Source organism: Myodes glareolus, chromosome 1, assembly GCF_982192425.1.
Source record: "Myodes glareolus chromosome 1, mMyoGla1.1, whole genome shotgun sequence".
Lineage (NCBI taxonomy): Eukaryota > Metazoa > Chordata > Mammalia > Rodentia > Cricetidae > Myodes > Myodes glareolus.
In genome coordinates, this window is record NC_142026.1 from 28,984,137 (window position 1) to 29,004,027 (window position 19,891).

General features: G+C 47.1%; 1 protein-coding gene and 1 non-coding gene across 2 annotated transcripts; both read right to left on the reverse strand.

Moving 5' to 3' along the window:
* Positions 1–3,227, reverse strand: LOC125396880 (intestinal-type alkaline phosphatase 1-like). The gene is made up of 11 exons (XM_087905110.1): positions 3,075–3,227; positions 2,875–2,991; positions 2,646–2,761; positions 2,317–2,491; positions 2,076–2,248; positions 1,720–1,854; positions 1,557–1,629; positions 1,311–1,445; positions 1,033–1,224; positions 706–822; positions 1–621 (listed from the first exon to the last, which is right to left on the reverse strand). Exons 1-11 carry the CDS (start codon positions 3,145–3,147, stop codon positions 344–346), a joined length of 1,584 nt encoding a protein of 527 aa, XP_087761236.1. The 5' UTR covers positions 3,148–3,227; the 3' UTR covers positions 1–343.
* Positions 3,228–17,424: 14,197 nt separating this feature from the next.
* LOC146896132 (U6 spliceosomal RNA) lies at positions 17,425–17,527 on the reverse strand. The gene has a single exon (XR_015005321.1). It is a non-coding gene; the product is annotated as a U6 spliceosomal RNA (small nuclear RNA).
* Positions 17,528–19,891: the final 2,364 nt, after the last annotated feature.

Below are 19,891 nucleotides of genomic sequence, written 5' to 3' on the forward strand. Positions count from 1 at the left end.
TTATGTAACAGTTCATTTTATTGTCATTATGTCTCTTCAATGACTGGCGGCCTAGGCCTCTTGGTACCATTCGGGACCTCCCACTCCAGAGACAGTCAGTTGAGAAGCAGAAGCCCCGGGGCAAGTTATAAAGCCTAGAGTGTTTTCTCAGAGGTGGCTAGAGTTGTGGACTAAACTGGTGTCTCAACATCTGGATAAGAGAACTACCAAGCTGGGCGCTAAAATCAGCAGTAAGGGTGGAACACGGTGAACACGGTACCGATAGGGCAAAGAAAACCCTGAGTGGGGGTGAAAGGAACCAGCGGTTTGACCCTGGGGAGGAGCCCAGCGGGGGACCAGACCATCATGGTGTCACTATGGCTGTCCCTACTAGCAGCAACAGCATGCTGACCAGCAGTTGTACAGTGGCCTGTCCGGCTGCGCTGTTTGGGGACGGCAGATTGCAGTCGGTGTAGGGCTCCAGGCAGCCTGCAAAGGCCATGACGTGTGCGATGTAATTCTGCTCCTGCACTCCATGCACCAGGTGTGCCTGCGGGCCACGCGCGAATATCGCCACATCCTCCCCGCCGTGGGTCTCTGACGACAGGGGTACAGCCGTCTGCTGCAGGTACGAGGGGTCACCTAGGGAGACAGGGTGTTCAGAAGGAGCAGCGTCCTGGTCTTCTCTGCCTGCAGGCCCCAGTTAGGCAACACCGTGGCACTTACTACTCTCTTCAATGGTGACATTGGGCCGTTCGCCTGAACTAAGCTTGTAGCCTGGGCCGTTGCCATAGAGAATGGAGGTGTAGGGTTTGCCATCCTGAGCATCTTGAGGAGCCAGACCTGCATGGAGGAACAGAGACACCATGTCCTTGTACTGACGACTGCTTTTGGAGTGCAGGCGAGCTCACCGTTTTGCTTGCTCAATAGTTAAATGGTCACCGATCCCTACAAGGCAGGTGCTATTTGTGACATTTTGACAAGCGAGGAAACTGAGGCCCAGCGTTATCCATATACTTGAGGAACACCACCTGACACTGTCCCTTGCCCTACCGAAGATGGAGGTCCCCCGAAATGTGTAGCCACCAAAAGAGAAGACGTGGGAGTGGTCAGCGGTGACAAGGATCATCGTGTCCTGCTCACTGGTCAGCTGGGTGGCACGCTCAATAGCAGAGTCAAACATGATAGCCTCAGTCAGCGCCAGGTAAGCTGTGCCCGCATGGTGGCCTTGGTCAATACGACCCCCTGCAGGAAGCCAGTGACGGGGGAGATGCTTGAGTTCGCTCTGGGGCCCTGGCCCTGCCTCTTTCCCTGTAGGCACAACCACTCACCTTCCACAAAGAGATAGAAGCCTTGTGGGTTCCTGCTCAGCATGCGTACAGCCGCTTCCGTCATTTCCTTGAGGGACGGGTCTAGTGAGGTGTTTCGATAGATATCGTATTTCATATCTGTTGGCTCAAAGAGGCCTGAGAGGCACAGGAATCTATGGTGACCACTAAGCTGGGAAGTGGGGAGGGGGGGTTCATGGCATACATACAGACCCACTGAGAGGTGCCAGGGCAGAACTAGGGCATTACCCATGAGGTGAGTCACTGCTGAGTCCTGGGATGCCTGAATGAACGCCTCGCGGTTCCAAACATACCGGCCTCCCTGTGGTGACAGAGCCAGTCTTAGCACACAGCCCTGATGCACAGTCCTGCCCTGGCCCTGCTTTGGCCTCTCCCCTGGAACCCATATCACCTTGTGATTTTCCAGCCACTTCTCCACTAGGTTCTGTCCATCCAGCCTCGTTCCAGATTGGCTAGCGTCATCTGGGTATTCAGGGTCTGGCGTCCCCTTGGGAAACATATACTTGCGACCTCCACCGAGAATCACCTTTGGTCAGATAATCATCACAGGTAGACTTAGGCTTTATGGGTCCTGCCCCCGCGACAGACAATGCCCGTGCCACCACCATATCTGTGGGATATACCTTTCCTGGGCTTTCCACACCCCCTTACTAGAGGACCTGGAGTTCAGACTTTTTATGCCTTGGACTTTGGCCAGTTCAAGGTTCATCCCTCGGTCCAGCCCTCCCCATGGTTCTTGGAGCTCACATCAATATCCATGTTGGAGATGAGTTGTGTGGCTATGTCCTTGCAGCCCTCCTGAACTGCAGAAGAAGGCATTTCTCCATCCGAGTACCACTCACGGTTCACCGTGTGCGCGTAGGTGCCGGCTGGAGAGGCGTGCTGCACCCTGGTGGTGGTCACCACTCCCACAGACTTTCCTGTAGATGATAGGAAGTCACCCAGTGATCCAGACCTGCCCGAGCTCCCAATCCCAGCACCAACCTACCTGCTTTCTTTGCACGGTACATCACTGAGATGACCTCATTGCCAAATGTGGTGTTACACTGGTCAACTCGGGCTGCTGCGCTCACGCCAATGGTCATGTAGTTGGCCTTGACCCCACAGAGATAGGCGGTAGCTGTACCCGCACTGTCTGGGACCTGTCTGTCCACGTTGTATGTCTGGGGACAGAGACACTCTCAGCTGTGTGATACTGGTAGACATTAGTCCTTGCTTCCTGGTTACCAACTTGGGCTCCAATTCTTCTAGATTCTTCCTCCTCCAACCATCTCCAACCTCTTCTCCCTCATCCCAGATTTGTGACTCAGTACTCACCTTGGACAAAGCCATGTATGGGAAGCGGTCCATGGCTAGGGGTGTCTCTGGTCCTAGATGGCCGTCCTCCTGTCCCTTTAGGATCCTGGTGGCTGACACTGTGGGCACCCCCATCCCTGAAGGAGCAACACCTGATCAGATCTGAGTCCCCAGGCCTTCCTAGATCTGTCAGTGGCTTTGGGTGCTTGGAGAGCAAGGACCCCAGGGTGACCAGGCCTCGCAAACTCACCGTCCCCCAGGAAGAGGATGAGGTTCTTGGCTGACGTCTGAATGGGCTGCAGCTTCTTGGCAGCATCCAGGGCCTCGGCTGCCTTTTGGTTCCAGAAGGCTGGGTTCTCTTCTTCCACTGGCCAAGAGGAAGTAGACCCAGGTTAGTCCAAGTGGGGATATCAGGTTAATCCTGTGGGAGTCCGGAAGGAGCCTTCTTACCTGGGATGACACCAAAGGACAGATGTATCTTGAGGCCCAACAAAAGCAATAGCAGTACCCGGGCTCCTTGCATGGCTGGAGCTCCTGGTAAGTGGCTCGGTCAGAAAACAGGCACCAAGTGCTATTTGACCTGCCTGGACTCAAGTCAGATAAGGACTTTGTTTCTGGCTGTAAAAGGTCACGTCCCTCCCCTCGATACAAAGTCACTCTGTCTCCACCCCTGACCTGTGAACTGAAGTCTGGCTGTTAGGGTGTGACCACTGGGCCAGGCTCCTGTGTCTCCCCTAGGCTGGATGGTTAGGGGGAGATCCTGGATGAGACACTCATGCTGTATGCTGCCGGGGTCACCCTCTACTCATGAGTAGTCTTGTCAGGGATTCTTAGATTTCTTGAGAGCCATCTGGAACCAGGTTGTGCTCTGGATGCTCAAAGTAGGTGGGATTCCAAGCACCCAGCCTCGATCAGCACCTGGATTTGATTCCCTGGACCCAGGGTACCCACTGATGAGTACAGACTATGGCCTGACTACCCTGCCCTCCAACTGTCTTCTCGCTGGCCTTGCCTGAAGGAAGGTGAAACATTTGGGATCTGACCCAAAAGTGACTGCTGCGCGGGCTAGATAGTGTTGCTGGCGCTATCCAGAGCGGGAGCCCTGTCCATTCCTTCAGTTCCTGGTGACGTGCCGAGCCTGCCCTGTAAACCCCAGGGTGTGTATCTTTTATGTGCATTCAACCTGTGGTCAGAACAGAAGGTTGGGGTGGCACTGCTGTATTGGGCCAGATGTGGCCCTGGCTGGATTTTTCAGAGTGATCCTCAAACTTGTGTAGGTGAGATTGACCCCTGTTCCCTCTGGCACATAGGTGAGGCCCAAGGGTGGGTCTAGTATCCATTGCCCTGGGCACACCTAGGCAACCTCTGATAAGGAGTAAGAGGCAGGTTCGAAAGTATTTCTGCTTTTTAAACAATCCCACTTCTGAGTATGTACCCAAAGGAATTAGAGCAGGGCTCCACGAGCTGCCTAGATGGCACACTTCCACAAGCCCGGCTGTAGGGACTCAGAAACAGGATCGAGTTTGAGAATAGCCTGGATTACTCAGGGAGGCCCTGTCTCAAATAAGCAACAAAATTAAAGAGTGTTGTGATAGAAGTGGAGAGGGGCCACTGGGGTGAGAGGGCACAGGGGAAGGGGAGGGGATGTGGAAGAAAGGGAGGAAGGAAACAGTAAACCAAACGTTATTTGAAGATAAGCCATATTAAAACCTCTTTGTCAACTAATAAACATTTAAGAACAGGGTCAGTGGGGCTGAAGAGACAGCTTAGAGGTTAAGAACTTTTACTGTTCTTACAGAGGGCCCAAGTTTGGTCCCCAGAACCCGGGTCAGGTGACTCACTCCAGCTCCAAGGGGACCTAAGGCCTCTGGTGTCCACAGGCACCTAAATTTGTCTACACACACCACACACAAAAACAGACACATTCACATACACATAATTAAAATAAAATGCTAAACAATAAAAGTAAGTAAGTAAAAAAGCAGGGTCTCAGACAAATGGATTCTGTCCTAAGATTGGCAGCACATTGCTCGAGAAGGGTGTGAGTGCTAGGGTCTGGATCTGGGTTTGGATCCAGGTCCGGGTCCGGGTCCGGATCTGGTTGTCGTGTGTCGGCACAAGGCTCAATCTTACGTGTGTAACTGTGTTGGGATTGGCAGAATCTTTTTATATAAATTTATGTATTTCACATCCTGGCCACAGTTTCCCTCCTCTCCTCCCAGACCCTTCCCCTCACCCCACTTCTGTTCCCACCCCACAACCCACTTCTCTCTTTCTGTTTAGGAAAGGGTGGGTCTCCCACAAATATCAACAAAGCATGGCATGTCAAGTTGCAGTAAGAAACTGCAACCCAGTGTAAGGAATAGGGTTCCAAAAGCCAGTAAAAGATGGCTGGAGAGGTGGCTCAGAGGTTAAGAGCACTGACTGCTCTTCCAGAGGTCTTGAGTTCAATTCCCAGCCACCACATGGTGGCTCACAACCATCTATAATGAGACCCGGTGCTCTCTTCTAGCCTGAAGGCAGAATACTGCATACATAATAAATAATCTTTAAAATCTTTTTTAAATAAAAGTTTAAAAAACCCAGTAAGAGTCGAAGACAGTCACTCCTACCACTGTTAGGAGCCCCACAAGAGGACCAAGCTACACAACTGTCACATATATGCAGAGGGGCTAGGTCAGTCCCATGCAGGCTCCCTGGTTGTCAGTTCAGTCTCTGAAATCTTAACCAGGGGCCGCTGTTCTCTAGGGATTAATGTAGTACTCCAGAAGAACACTGCTATGGTGGGTTGTAATGAAATAGTAAGGCCGGTATCCCCTCCTTTCCTGGCTCCCCACTCCCGCTGTGAGCCTCCTTGTAGCAGGCAGAGCTGAGATCAGTGCCAGCTCTTGATCTTCCAAATCCTTGAACTAAGTAACCCTCTTTTATATTATGTTACCCACCTCCAGGTGTTTTCTTATGTCAACGAGAAAGACTCTTGTTTTACCAAGCATTTTAGGTAGATGAAAAGCTAAGCAAGGGGGCTGGGGAGATGACTCAGAGGTTAAGAGCACTGACTGTTCTTCCAGAGGTCCTGAGTTCAATTCCCAGCCACCACATGGTGGCTACCAACCATCTGTAATGAGATCTGGTGCCTTCTACTGGCCTATAAGGGATTCATGTAGGCAGAATACTGTAACTATAATAAGTACATAAATCTTAAAAAAAAAAAAAGAAGCTAAGCAATGTGTACTCCGTATACACAGGAGGTATCATCTACCTTAAAAGGAGGGGAAATACAATCAAAATACATTACACACATGTATGAAAGTGTCATGGTGAAACCCATTACAGTGTATAATTAACATATGTCAACAAAAACCAACCAAAGACAGCACCAGAAAGGAAAAAAATAATGTCTGCTGTTCAGCTATAAGCAGACACTCAAGAGTGTAAGGCAGGAATTGGGTGGGTTGTGGGTGTAAGTTATGCTCCCCCTCCTCTTGGGATAACGTCCCTAGCAGCCTCAGAACGCCTGGACACCCCCACCTGTGTCGGCCTCTGTGCACTCCCACCTCTGAACAATGGAATAAGTGTTCTGTCACTGGTAACATTCAAATCCAGACAGTTTCTATTCAAGCATATTCCCAAACATATCTAGGCATGAAGACTAGAGGGACCGATCTAGCCTCCAAGGGGTTGGGTACATGTGCTATAAAACAGAATCGTGTCCTCAAGCAACATTTTAGGGAGACTTCATATTTACCATGTATGTCTCCACATAATTGGGTATGCATCTGAGCAAAGTCTGATGCATTGTGGGAAGGGACATAGACAGAAGGAGAAATGAATGTATGACCTAATACGTCAATCAAAATAAAGAACCACCCAAACTAAACTCTGTAGTAGTAACTGTGGTGGTTTGAATACAAATGGCCCCCAGAGACTCAGAGTGAGTGCACCATTAGGAGGTGTGGCCTTGCTGGAGTAGGTGTGAGAGGAAGTGTGTCACCGGGGGATGGCTTAGAGGTTTCAGAAGCTTGAGCCAGGCCCAGTGTGTGTGTCTCTCTCTCTTCCTGCTACCAGATAATCCAGATGTAGAACTTTTGGATCCTTCTCCAGCACCATATCGGCCTGAGCACCACTGTGCTTCCCCAGCCCCCATGATGATAATAGACTAAACTCTGGACTTTTAATTAAGTGTTTTCCTTTACAAGAGTCACCATGGTCATGTGTCTCTCTCTATAGCAATAGAAACCCTAACGAAGATAGCGCTCAACTCCTCTTTCTTTGGAACTCAGTAAGAAGCCCCAACAACAATGGGCGCATAGGAGGTTGAGGCAGAGGACCAGGTATTCAAGGTCATCTTACCTTGCAGTCAGTTCAAGGTTCGTCTAGTATTCCTAAAACCTTGCCAAAAAAACAAAAGTCACAGGGGCTGGAGAGATGGCTCAGTGGTTAAGAGTACTGACTGCTCTTCCAGAGGACCCGGGTTCAATTCCCAACACCCACATGGCAGCTCACAACTGTCTGAAGAGTCAGTTGCAGGGGATCTAACACCTTCACATCGATGCACATAAAATAAAGTTAAATAAACCATAAAAAATATAAAAAACAAAAGTCACCTGAGCATAGTGGCACGTACCTTTAATACCAGCACTCAGGAGGGAGAGGCAGGCAGATTTTTTGAGTTGGAGGCCAGCCTGGTCCACATTACAAGTTCCAGGTCAGCAAAGATCTCATAGTGAGATCCTGTCTCAAATAAAATGAAATATAAAATAAAGAGGTTAGATGGTAAATTCTATATTGTGTATGTTTTTAACGCACTTAAACATATTTCAAAGATTAAAGGGAGAAAAGCGCTTTCCTTGTGTTCTCCTCCCCAGCTACATAGAGCCTGTTCCACCCAGGCCCCTCACCGTGTGAGCACAGGCCTGATTCCCAAACCTCTGCTCTCCCTCACCTGCCCTCATCACATGGCCCACAGTGCCCACCATGGCCCCTGCCATCCCTCTGGCAGAACTTTCTGGAACCCTCTCATCTCTACCCTGGCTCTGTACCCCCCTGCTTCTGAACCACAGAAGCAGGACGTAGGGGAGTCCTGAGTGTCCCACTCGTCACTACCGTAGAGCCGGGGTACAGTTCAGCGTCAGAACACCTGCCTAGCAGTCACTGTACTGGAAAGCAAAAGATATTCAATTTCTCCCATAGCTGCTACCTGGAGCATGTGCTACCAAGCTGCGTTAGGGTAATTCTCTTGTTTCTCAGACTTGTCAGGAAATAGTCACTGGCCCGGGTGAATGGGTATAGCAGTTGGTAGAGTATTTATTGCCAAGCATAATGGCTCATAACTGTAAAGTCAGCACCCAGGAGGCTGAGGCAGGAGGGTTGCCATGAATTCTAGACGAGCCTAGGGGCCTGGGGAAATATCTCAGTTGGGGCACACGATTGGCGTAAGGAGGCCCTGGGTTTGATCCTCATCAGTGGAAAATTATTTCCGTTGGCAAATGTTAGTTCTAAATAGTAGTTGGAACGTTTGACGCACAACAGTGGGGTCAGAGTAGCTACGCTTTCTGTCTCCTAAGCATTCTTTGTGCTTAGAAAGGAAAAGTCTTTACTAAAGGTCGAGATGACTAGTCAATGCGCAAGCCTTAATCGATTAATTAGTTTTTATCAGACTGTGGATTAAAGGTTCAGGACACCACACTCCTTCAGCCAGGAAGCTTTTGATGGCGCATCCTGCTTAGAGATGGAAGTTCTGCCCTTACTAAGGAGTCGCCTGCCATTTTAAAGATTTTGTATGATTGCTGTTGTATGTGTGTGAAGTGCAGGTGCGTGGCTGCCGCAGCGCCCATGCAGAGATCAGAGGACAACTCTCTGCAGTTGGTTTTCCTCTTTCCACCTTCCCATGGTTCTGGGGGGTCAGTATTGCGTGTCAGGCCCTTTCCCATGGAGCTGTTTCACTCTCTCTAGAGACACAGTCATCTTCACAGGTGAAAATAAGCCAGGCAGTGGTGGCGCACGCCTTTAATCCCAGCACTTGGGAGGCAGAAGCAGGCAAATCTCTGTGAGTTTGAGGCCAGCCTGGTCTACAAGAGCTAGTTCCAGGACAGGCTCCAAAGCCTCAGGGAAACCCTGTCTCAAAAAACAAAAACAAAAAAAAACCCAAAAACAAACAAACAAACAAAAAAAAAGAGGTCAGAAAAAGCTGGTTGAAGAAAAAAAAAAGAAGAGAAAAGAAAAGAAAGAAAAAGCCAGTTGTTGGTGGTATACATCTTTCCAGCACTCAGAGGCAAAAGCAGGTAGATCTCTGTGAGTTCCAGGACAGCCTGGTCTACGGAGCAAGTTACAAGAAAACCCTGTCCCGAAAAGAAGAGGAGGAGGAGGAGGAGGAGGAGGAGGAGGAGGAGGAGGAGGAGGAGGAAGAAAGTAAGAAAGAAGGAAAGAAAGAAAGAAAAAAAAGAAAAAAGAGATGAGACAGAGGACTGGATAGAGGGCTCAGAGACTAACTGACTGCTTTTCCAGAGGATGCAGGTTCCATTCCCAGCACCCATGTGGGAGCTTACAGCCATCTATAACTCCAGTTCTAGTATCCATGGGCAACAGGCACACACAGACGTACTTGCGGGCAAAGCAATCATACACATAAAATAATTTTAAAAAAGAAACGAGATAGAGAGAACCCTTGTATATTTTGCCCAGTTTCCCTCTGACTCCACCCACAGATATGGTTCCCATTTTCCCAGTTTGATGGGAGTATTTGTGCGTGGGATTGAGACCCTATTCAACCTAATCATTTGACTCTACGACTTCCACACTGCTCCAATCCTCACCCAATTCTATCCCCTCCTCCTCCCTGCACCCCATCTCCTGTCCCTTCACAGCGCTAATATTCAGACCCACTATCTTCAGAATCTGTTTTTTTTTTCCCCCCGAGACAGAGTTTCTCTGTGTAACAGCCCTAGCTGTCTTGGAACTTGCTCTTGTAGACCAGGCTGGTCTCAAATTCACAGAGATCCACCTGCCTCTGCCTCCCGAGTGCTGGGATTAAAGATATGCATCACCACCTGACCACTACCCAACCTGGAATCTACAGAGTGAGTTCCAGACCATACAGTGAGTCCCATCTCAAATAATAATAATAATAATAATAACAACAACAACAACAACACAGTAATGTAACTGGGTCTCAATTTCCCTGGAGAAATTTATCCAGGGACAAGATAAATTGTCTTAGCAATCCACAGTCCTCTATGCCTCTAACAGACAGTTCCTCAGTAGAAAGGCCATATCCGGCTGTACAGGGAACTCAGTGGGTGTTGTTGGGCAGTCACAGTCCTTGCAGTACAATCTGGAAAGGCACTAAAGTGACAGATAAACTTCTAATCATATGTTTACTGGCGCACCAGAGTCCAAAGGCTGTAACAAATGTATCAAAGCCAGAGTCCCTGGATCCATCAAGCTGACCTCATGTGACCACTCCTGCTATGGCCTGCAGCACTATTTACACTTGTAGGTGTCGACACGAGCCCCTCCATTTTGATTCTGACACCATCACACCTGCATTTGGTGTCGCCTCTCTTTTGTCCTTGCTAGGTATTTCCACGGGTGTCGCTCATGCACTCTACGGCTGTGCTACCGTCTGCCCAGCTTCCCTTTTCTTCCTGTGCCTAGACGGGGCTGGATGGCAGGCACACACTCCCTGCCACCTGCAGTGGTCAGACGATGCTTCAGCCACCAAGTCTGTGGACACAATCCAGACATGTGGGGCCACCTAGGCCCCTGCCTCCATGCCATGCCTGAGTCACATGACTGGTGACAGTCCTGCTTCTGGGGCCCAGGGATTGTGTGACAGCAACAGTTCCGCTGTGGACTTAGAGATGTAGCTCTATTCCTTCCATACGTGGGCAGTCCTCACCTAGGGGCCTGATAGGCAGACGGGAGGCATCGGTTCATCAGTGGGGTAGAGGGAGTGTTGATATCACCGTAGCCCCAGCTTATCCAGACTGGCAGTGACTCTTATCCCTTATGTCTCATCTCAGGGCAGGCCTGCTCATGCATTTCTGCAGCCAGGGGAGAAGGCTAGACCACCCCTCTGTCCTTCCCAGCCTGCCTGGCTGCGTGATGTCCTGGTTGTGGACGGCCGTGGAAGGCTGCTCAGAGCAACGGTCGCTGGGCCATCTGCAGCTTTGTGCAATGCCCCAGGAGCAATTTAGACATAATTGTCAAGAATGAGCAAATGCAGGGAATGTAAATGGGACAAACAATTTATAACGTACCCGAGTCAGAGGCTCACCACTCAAAGGCCACTGTTCAGGGCACGGGAGCTATAGGAACGAATCAGGCTTATTCAAGGGCTGTCAGTCATGAGAAGAGAGGGGCTATTATCTCAACTTGAGGGCTCGAGAGCACAGATAGTGTGGGGGGGGGAGGCGCGGGGGCGGGGGGGGGGGCGCGGGAGTGGGGAGGCTGCATTTTGAAGTCTTCCTCATCTAGGGCACGAGCCTCATTTTAACTCCCTGGTTGGAACATTGAGGTAGATCTCAGTCCCTTGCAGCTAGACCTGCCTCTGTAGCCCAGGCTGGCATGGAACTTGCTATGTAGCCCAGGCTGGCCTCAAACTTGCAACACTCCTCCTGCCTCAGCTGCCCAAGTTCTGGGATTACAGGCATGCACCACCACTCCCAGACAGTTACAGTGTTCCTCATCTCGGTAGGCCTTCTCATCAGCAAGGCAGTAGGAAGGGATGGAAGGGCCCAGGGAGGAGGCAGCAAAGGGCACTGCTGTACATTTGAAGTTTCAAAACCTTTTCAGGGCCACAGTGGTGACAGGTGATTAAGAGAAAGTCCTGCACTCACAGAGGACCCGGCTCCCACATCAGGCAGCTCACAGCTAACTACAATTCCAGCTCCGAGGAATCTACTTGGGTACTTGTGCTCACACACGTACATCACACATACACACGTGCGTACACACACACACTCATGCCTGTGCATCACACAGACACACGCGTACACACACTCACACATATACATCACATATACACATGTGCACATACACTCACACATTTACATCACACACACATGTACATCACACACGTATATCACATACACTTAAAAATAAAATGAAATTTTTTTTTTCAAGGCAAGGGTTCTCTGTAGCTTTGGTGCCTGTGCTGGAACTAACTCTTGTAGACCAGGCTGGCCTCAAACTCACAGAAATCCACATGCCTCCCAAGTGCTGGGATTAAAGGCATGCACCACCAACACCCGGCCAAAATAAAACTTTTTAAAAAATGTACAAAACCAGGCCTGGTGGAGATGCCTATAATCCCAGTATTCAGGAAACTGAGGCAGGAGGATCATGAGTTGTAGGGCAGCTTGGATAAATAGTAAAACCCTGTCTCAAAACAAATAAACAAAAAACATACACACACAAATAAAAAAACTTTTTCATAACTTGAAATCTTAAAGTCATCTTTTATTAATTTAAGTCATATTCATTAGATATCTAGGCTATTTCTGATTTTTGGTTTGTTTGTTTGTTTGTTTGTTTAAAGACAGGGTCTCAGCTATGTAGCTCTGACGGTCCTGGAACTCACTCTGTGGACCAAGTTGAGCTCAAACTAACAGAGATCCACCTGATTCTGCCTCCCGAGTGTTGGGATTAAAGGCGCGTGCCACCACCATCCTGTTGGCCACTTCTAAATAAGTTAACTTCCTAGCCAGACTTCATGGTGCAATCTATAGGGAAGCTGGGACAGGTGAAGTTCCTTAAATTTGAGATCTTGTCTCAAAAATAGACAAATAATAAAAACAAAATTCTAAAGTTTAATTATTAAGCTTAAATTCAGGGTTTATATACTTTTTATCAGATTTCTTTGTTTTGTGTGTGAATGCATACATGCCTTTGGGCCACAGTGCATGTGTGAAGGCCAGAGGACATCCCATAAGTCTTGGTTCTTTTCACCTCATGGTTCTCAGGAATCAAACTCAAGTCACTGAACTCCAAAGCGTCTTAACCACTGAGCCCTCTCCCCAGCCCCTTCATTTTTACATGATATGATTCGATCTGTTAGAAAACTCATTCTGTCCCCATTTGAAAGCTGTGGTACATGTCTATAATTGCAGCATTTGGGAGACAGAAGCAGGAGGATTACTATCTTTGAGACCAGCCTGGTCTATATGGTGAGTTTCAGGCCAGAGTGAAACCTCAGACACCCCCACAAAGAAAGGAAAGAGAAGAATGAAAAGAGAAGGTAAGAGAGTTGAAGAAATGGCTCAGCAGATAAGAACACTGGCTGTTCTTCCAGAGGTTCTGAGTTCAATTCCCAGCAACCACATGGTGGCTCACAAACACCTGTGATAGATCTGGTGCCCTCTTCTGGCCTGCAAAGACAAATGCAGTCAGAACACTGTATACATAACAACAACAACAACAACAACAACAAAAAAAACCTTGAAAAAGAAAAAGAAAAGAGGAGGTGAATTTCGTTTTTAAAAGATTTATTTCATTATTGTTTGTAGCTGGGTGTCTCTGTGTGGTTGTATACACAGGTGCCTGAGGAGCCCAGAGGGGTCCCTGGGGCTGGAGTTACAATTGTGAGCCACCCAAGTATGGATGCTGGGAACTTGGGTCCTCTGCAGACACAGTGCTCACTGTTAACTGCTGAGTCATCACTCCATCCCCATAGAGAGGGGAATTTCTAATAATTATAGCACGGAGTTAGTCTTCTGAGTGACTGTTACACAAAACCAAAAGTAAGAAGGGAACGGCTCTGTGTGAGAGGAAAGTGAGACACGGCTTTTCAGAGGGATCCGCGGAACCTAAAGATGGACCTAGAAAAAAGAAATGACATCACTTTTGGAGATAGGTTCTCACGTAGCTCAGGCTGGCCTCAAACTCTCTACGTGGCAAAGGATAGCCTTGAACTTCTGATCCTTGTTCATCCATACCCCAAGGGCTGGGATTACAAGGATACACCTCCAGGCTCCTGAGCATGCCTGGTAAGCGCTCTCCTGGTTTATCTACTGTCCTAGCCTCACAGTTGTATTTTTAATCCTAAATCATACTACAGATCCAGCCATAGGAGCAGAGGCGAGGCAGTGCGGGCTGCGGGGGAGGCGTGTCTGGCTATCTACTGGTGTGGTTTCACCCCGGCCGTGAGATTCGTGTTCAATGGGCAGTTGATCTGACCTGAAAGGTGCTGAGTTACTCTTATGGCCACCATTATTCTCTTGCACAAATGCCTTGGCTTCATGCTTTAGTCTGGACTATGAGGGGCTGGGGCTGAGAAAACACAGGACAGATGAAGAAACACACATAATTCAAAGGCATTGTTCACCCTGTGTTCTAGTCTTTGGCATAAGACTTTGATTTTTTGTTTATCAATTTATTTCTTCTGATGGATCAAGACAGGGTCTCACTATGTAGCTCAGTTGGTCTCAGACCCTTATCCTGAGTCTCCTGGGTGCTAGGATTATGGCCCTGGACCACCACACCCGTGCTTGGTCTGTCTGCTCTACTCAGAACAGGAAATTGTGAAATTATCTTCTAAACAACCGTCCTAGAAATCTAAGAGGATTTAAATTTCAGTATTTCATGTGTAATGTTTTCCTTCCTTTCTTTTTCTTTCTTTCTTTCTTTCTTTTTCTTTCTTTCTTTCTTTCTTTGTTCCTTTCTTCCTTCCTTCCTTTCTTCCTTCTTTCCTTCCTTCCTTCCTTCCTTCCTTCCTTCCTTCCTTCCTTCCTTCCTTCCTTCTTGACCTTTGAGACAGGGTCTTTCTATTATTCTAGTATGACTGTCCAGGAGCTTGTTCTGTAGATCAGGCTGGCCTTGAACTCATGAAGATCCACCTGCCTCCCAAGTGTTGGGATTAAAGGCCTGAGCCACCACACCTGACTGTTTTTGTTTTTGAAATAAAATCTCATGTAGCCCAGTCTGGCTTTAAACTTGATATCTAGTTGAAGATGACTTTGACCTCTTATCTTCCTACTTCAACCATCCTGGCGCTGGTGCCCCTTGGGTGTGCCACCATGCCTTGAGTGTCCTTCTAATATTTTCCTTCAAAATGGCCCCAGTTAACTAAGTGCTTTAGTTGGGTGATAATGGCGCACACCTTTAATCTCAGTACTCAGAGGCAGAAGCAGGCAGATCTCAGAGTTAAAGGCCAACTTGAACGCCCAAGTCAAAATTTCTCCTTGTTCCATTTCTTTCTCTCTCTCTCTCTCTCTCTCTCTCTCTCTATATATATATATATATATATATATATATATATATATATATATATATATATATATATACACATACATACATACATACAGTGTTCTGTCTCCATGTAGATCTGCAGGCTAGAAGAGGGCGCCAGATCTCATTACTGATGGTTGTGAGCCACCATGTGGTTGCTGGGAATTGAACTCAGGACCTCTGGAAGAACAAGCCAGTGCTCTTAATCTCTGAGCCATCTCTCTAGACCCTTATTCCAATTCTTAACTTTTAAATTACATCTGTTTGTGTGTGTGTGTGTGTCTGTGTGTCTTTGTGTGTGCGCACGCATGTGCATGTGCACATACACACACATAAATGGGCATTCCATAGCACAGTAGTAGAGGTCAGAGGACGACTCTGTGGTGTATGTTCTCGTTCTGTCTTTATGTGGGTTCCAGGAATTGAACCCAGGTTGTCAGGCTTGGCAGCCACCACCTTTACCCACTGAGCCATCTCATCAGCCTCCTCGTCTACAATGAATTTGGGATTTGCAGAGGATCCTTAAGCCCAAAAGACACATATTAGACTTGCACTTGTATAAATGAATTTTTGTATGAATAGATTTTTGAATGCATTATTAATATATGATCCAAAATTGCATGAGTCATAAATTATAAGTCTGTATCCTGGCTTATATTAACAGTCATAATTCTAATTTTAATTTTTTTTAAACAGAATCTCACAATGACATTTTCCAGCTGACATAGAATTTGCTATACAGGTTGTTCTTGAACTCCTGGTGATCCTCCTGCATCTGCATCACAGGGCAGGGGTTACAAACATTAAATTTTGGAGGCTGCAAAATACTGAATGTCTTTCATAGTGAAATATCAGATCTATCTTTCTTTCTTTCTTTCTTTCTTTCGTTTGTTTTTTGAGACAGGGCTTTGTTTCCTCTGTGGCTTTGGAGCCTGTCCTGTAACTAGCTCTTGTGTACCAGGCTGGCCTCAAACTCACAGAGATCTACCTGCCTCTACCTCCCAAGTGCTGGGATTAAAGGTGTGCACCACCACCGCCTGGCTCAGATCTTTCTATATTGTTGGTTTTGTTGGATTCAATTACTTTATTCCATGTCTTCTTGCATGCAATTAAAACCTTAAGTGGTGTCTTCTAAGGAGTTGCTGGGAAGGGTGAGGTCACTGAGAAATGTGAATTTTTAATAACTTCAGACTGGAGAAGAATTTTCCAGAACTCTGTGGCAGAAATTGGTGAGTTTATGAAACCACTAACCCAAAGCAGGCAGAAAAAAAATGATCAATGTGAGATTGAATTCATTAACAAAATCGTTTGGAGAATTAGGCACAGGGATGCACTCCTGTAATCCCAGTACTGAGAGGTGGAGGCAGCAGGATTGAGGACAATATGAGGTTCATTGTAAGATCCGATCTCAAAAACAGCATCAAGGACAAAATGAAAACTGAAGGAAGTGCCAGGAGTGGCGGCGTATAGCTGTCATTCTGGTGCTAAGGAAGCAGGTAGGAGGATTGCTTAGAAGCCAGCCTGGGCTACATCGTGAGTTCCAGGCCAGATTACTGACTAATACAGTAAACTGTGTCTCAAAAGAAAGAAATGAAAGATGGAAAAGAAACTAACACAGCTTCAAGTATTCCATTACAGTCACAGAAACCAAGCAGATAGAGGCTCTTCTCAAGTCAGAATTAGCTCAGAAAATAGAAGCTTAGTGCTATGGCTGGATATGGCTTATGTATCTTAGGTGTCTCTCCAGGTTTCCTATGTTAAAAGCAGTGTAGTCTCCGGTGTGGCAATGGTGAAAGGCCGTGGACCCTTTAAGAGATCTATACACAAGGCCCTGGCATCAACCCCCAACACTGGAAGGAGCAGAGAAGTCAGGAGTGGGGAGAATAGAGGAGAGGGGCAGAGGGGTGTCGGAAGGTGGTACTGGAGGGAGTCATTAAGTCACAGAAGACGCTATATCTGGGAAGCACTAAGGTAGTCCTCATGGGACTTGAGTTACACCTATAAAGGGGGTTGTTCTGTCTGTCTGTCTGTCTGTCTGTCTGTCTGTCTTACCTCTCCCCACGCTCTGGCTTCCAGTCTGAGGATATGATCTGTCTCCTTGGAGTGTGCTTTTGCTGTTATAGTGCCGTGGATCATAAGGTCCTCACCAGAGGCAAGATAACGTTGACGGCTCATCCCTGAATCTCAGAGCCCTGCGTTGCCTTTTCGTTTCTTTTTTTTTCTTTCTTTCTTTAACTGTTGTTTTAGGGATTATTTATTTTTATTTGTGTATGTGTTTATAATCTGTCTATGCTGTGTGTGCATTGTTGTGGGATACCCACCAGAAAAGACTACTCGGACATGGGTTTAAGTCGATAGAAAGTCTTTAGTTGTTAGCTAGAGACTATACTGGGTTTTGGGATGTGGCATTGTAGCCTTTTAAACACAAAAACCGTATCCTGGGTTGACATACTTCCATTAGGAAGAACTGGTAGCTATAGGCTAAGATCTGGGGGCCTGTTCCATACATCTATGTGTATGTGTGCATGAATGTGGGCACAAAATGCAACTGAGCCTCTCTCTCTTCCAGTATTCTGGAAAATACGGGTGCTTCACAAATTTGTGTGTCATCCTCTTGCAGGGACATACTGATCTCTATATTGGTCCAGTTTTGGTGGATATGCTGCAGACCTGAACGTGAGACAAGGCCTTTCTTGCTCGCTAGCTGCCGATTCTCCTGCCTGTGCTTTCTGGCTCCTACTAGGGGCCCCTGGGATTAAAGACTCATGAGGTGCCGTTTGGATTTGAATGTAGATTGTAAGACACGGCAACTGTTCTGATACAGAGTGAGATGCGGTCTCACTCTGAACTCACACTCTTGGTCATTCTTCTGCCTCACCCCCCTCCCTCTAGTGCTGGAATTACAGGCAGGAGCCACCACAACCAACTTAAGCCTCTTTCTTTTCTTGACAAACCTTGGACATTTCAGGGCAGTAACAAGAGCAAGGCTAATACTGGCCTTCAGCTCAAGAGGCGCGGGTCAATCTTTGGTCAACAAAGAGTTTTAAAGTTGTTGATAAAACAGGAACAAGAATGTGTTCAGAATTGTCCATTTTTCCCTCTGTATTGCTTTGTTGAAACTGGATCTCTATGTAGCCCAGGCTGGCCCAAAGCCCATAATTTCCACCTCCACTGCCTCCTATAGATTGTGGTTACTCGTGTGTGACACTTTGCTCATTGTGTGTAGTGTAAACACATGGCAGGTTCACACTTGATTTGAGGGCTAGGAAGCCTTAGCTGTTTAAAGTCACAAAACCATAAGCCTGTCCCGTAAGAACACACTGAAAAAAAAGGCTTGACATTTTCCTGTATTTAATTTTTCCATGTATTAAAACCTCACTGGTTAAGAACACTGGCTGCTCTTCTAGAGGATACGGGTTTAATTCCCAGCATACACTGACAGCTCACAACTGTCTGTAACTCTAGTTCCAGGACCTGATACCTTCATACCAATGCACATAAAATAAATTTAAATAAATTATTTTTAAAAACTTACTTACATTTATTTATTTAGTGCGCATTTGTGTGTGTAGTGTTCATAAATGAATGTTCCATGATGCTCATGTGACCATCAGACAACATTTTTGGGGGGGTTGAGACAGGGTTTTCTGTAGTTTTGGAGCATGTCCTGGAACTAGCTCTTATAGACCAGATTGGCCTTGAACTCACAGAGATCCGCCTACCTCTGCCTCTCAAGTGCTGGGATTAAAGGTTTGCACCACCACCACCTTTATATAGGGAATATAGTTTAATTGATGCCTAGCATGATAGTTTGATCTCCAGTGTGACCTAAAACTGAGTGTATTGCATGCTCTGATCCCTTGGGAGATAGAGGCAGGGGGATTAAAAATTTGAAGACACTGTTTGTTGGCTGCATATCAACTGAAGATCAGCCTGGGTGATGTGAGACCCTGTCGCTAAAGAAAACACAAAGTCCTGAGAAGCTAATGCACTAAAGGCTTGTCCGCCAATATCGCAACATCTAGAGGTGGCGTTTTATTTTGTTTTTTGGGACAGGATGACCTCAAACTTGTGTAGCCAAGGATGACCTTGAGCCCCCGACCCTCCTCCCTCTCCCACCTGAGTGCTAGGATTACAGATGTGAGCCACGGAGCTCGATAGCCTTCGTTAAAGAGTGTGAGAAGGTTAATCTCATTTTGCCATCACCCTTTCCAGCAAACAGGCTCAGGAAACAAAGACTGCTTTTCCAAATTGTTTCCTGAGCCTCCACAATCCTCTACTAAACAGCAACAGATTTTTCTAAGCTGTCTAACTTTCTGTATTTCTCTTTTGGAGTCTTCTGATTGCTATTTGGATTAGATGGCTTCTTGATTTTTGTTTACGGTGACCCTTGACATCTGACTAAGTGTTTTTAAGATCTTAATATGCTTTTACCAAACTTCTCCATATCAAATTCTAGATAGTCTTTTGACTTAAAGGTAACCTGGAATTATCCAGTTGGGCCCTGTCAAGCCTAGAAGACTCTTGCTTTGAAAAGGAGAAACTGAACTAATTAGGCTTAGCTGGGCATGGGGGCACACGCCTCTAATCCCAGCATGTGGGAGGCTGAAGTAAGAGGAGCTGGAGTTTAAGGCCAACCTGGGGTACGCAGTGAGTTCCATGCCAACCAACCTGGGTCACATAATAAGACTCAGTAAGACTAATCCTTTTTTAGGACCCTAAGAGAGACATACATGGACATAGGAAGGTGAAAAGGACAAGATCTCCTGGGTAAATTGGGAGCATGAGGGGTCACGGAAGAGGTAGAAGGGGAGAGGGGAGAAAGGGAGGGGAGTGGAGAAAAAATGTATAGCTCAATAAAAAAACAGTAAAAATAGATTAATCCTCTTTTTCTTCTTTCTGTTATGTTTTGGTTTGGTTTGGTTTGGTTTTTTTGGGGGGGGGGGTGCCTAGATAGCTGTGGCTGGCCTGGCACTCGCTATGTGGACCAGGTTAGCCTCAACTTCACTGCGATCCACCTACCTCTGTCAGGGATTAAACCT

Bases quoted from the DNA above. Each gene is read 5' to 3' on its own strand.
- LOC125396880 (XM_087905110.1), bottom strand. From the start codon at position 3,147: ATGCAAGGAGCCCGGGTACTGCTATTGCTTTTGTTGGGCCTCAAGATA. The intron at 2,992-3,074 runs GTAAGAAGGCTC...CCTCTTGGCCAG, and splicing joins GTCCTTTGGTGTCATCCCAG to TGGAAGAAGAGAACCCAGCC. The intron at 823-1,032 runs GTAGGGCAAGGG...TCCTCCATGCAG, and splicing joins TCGGGGGACCTCCATCTTCG to GTCTGGCTCCTCAAGATGCT.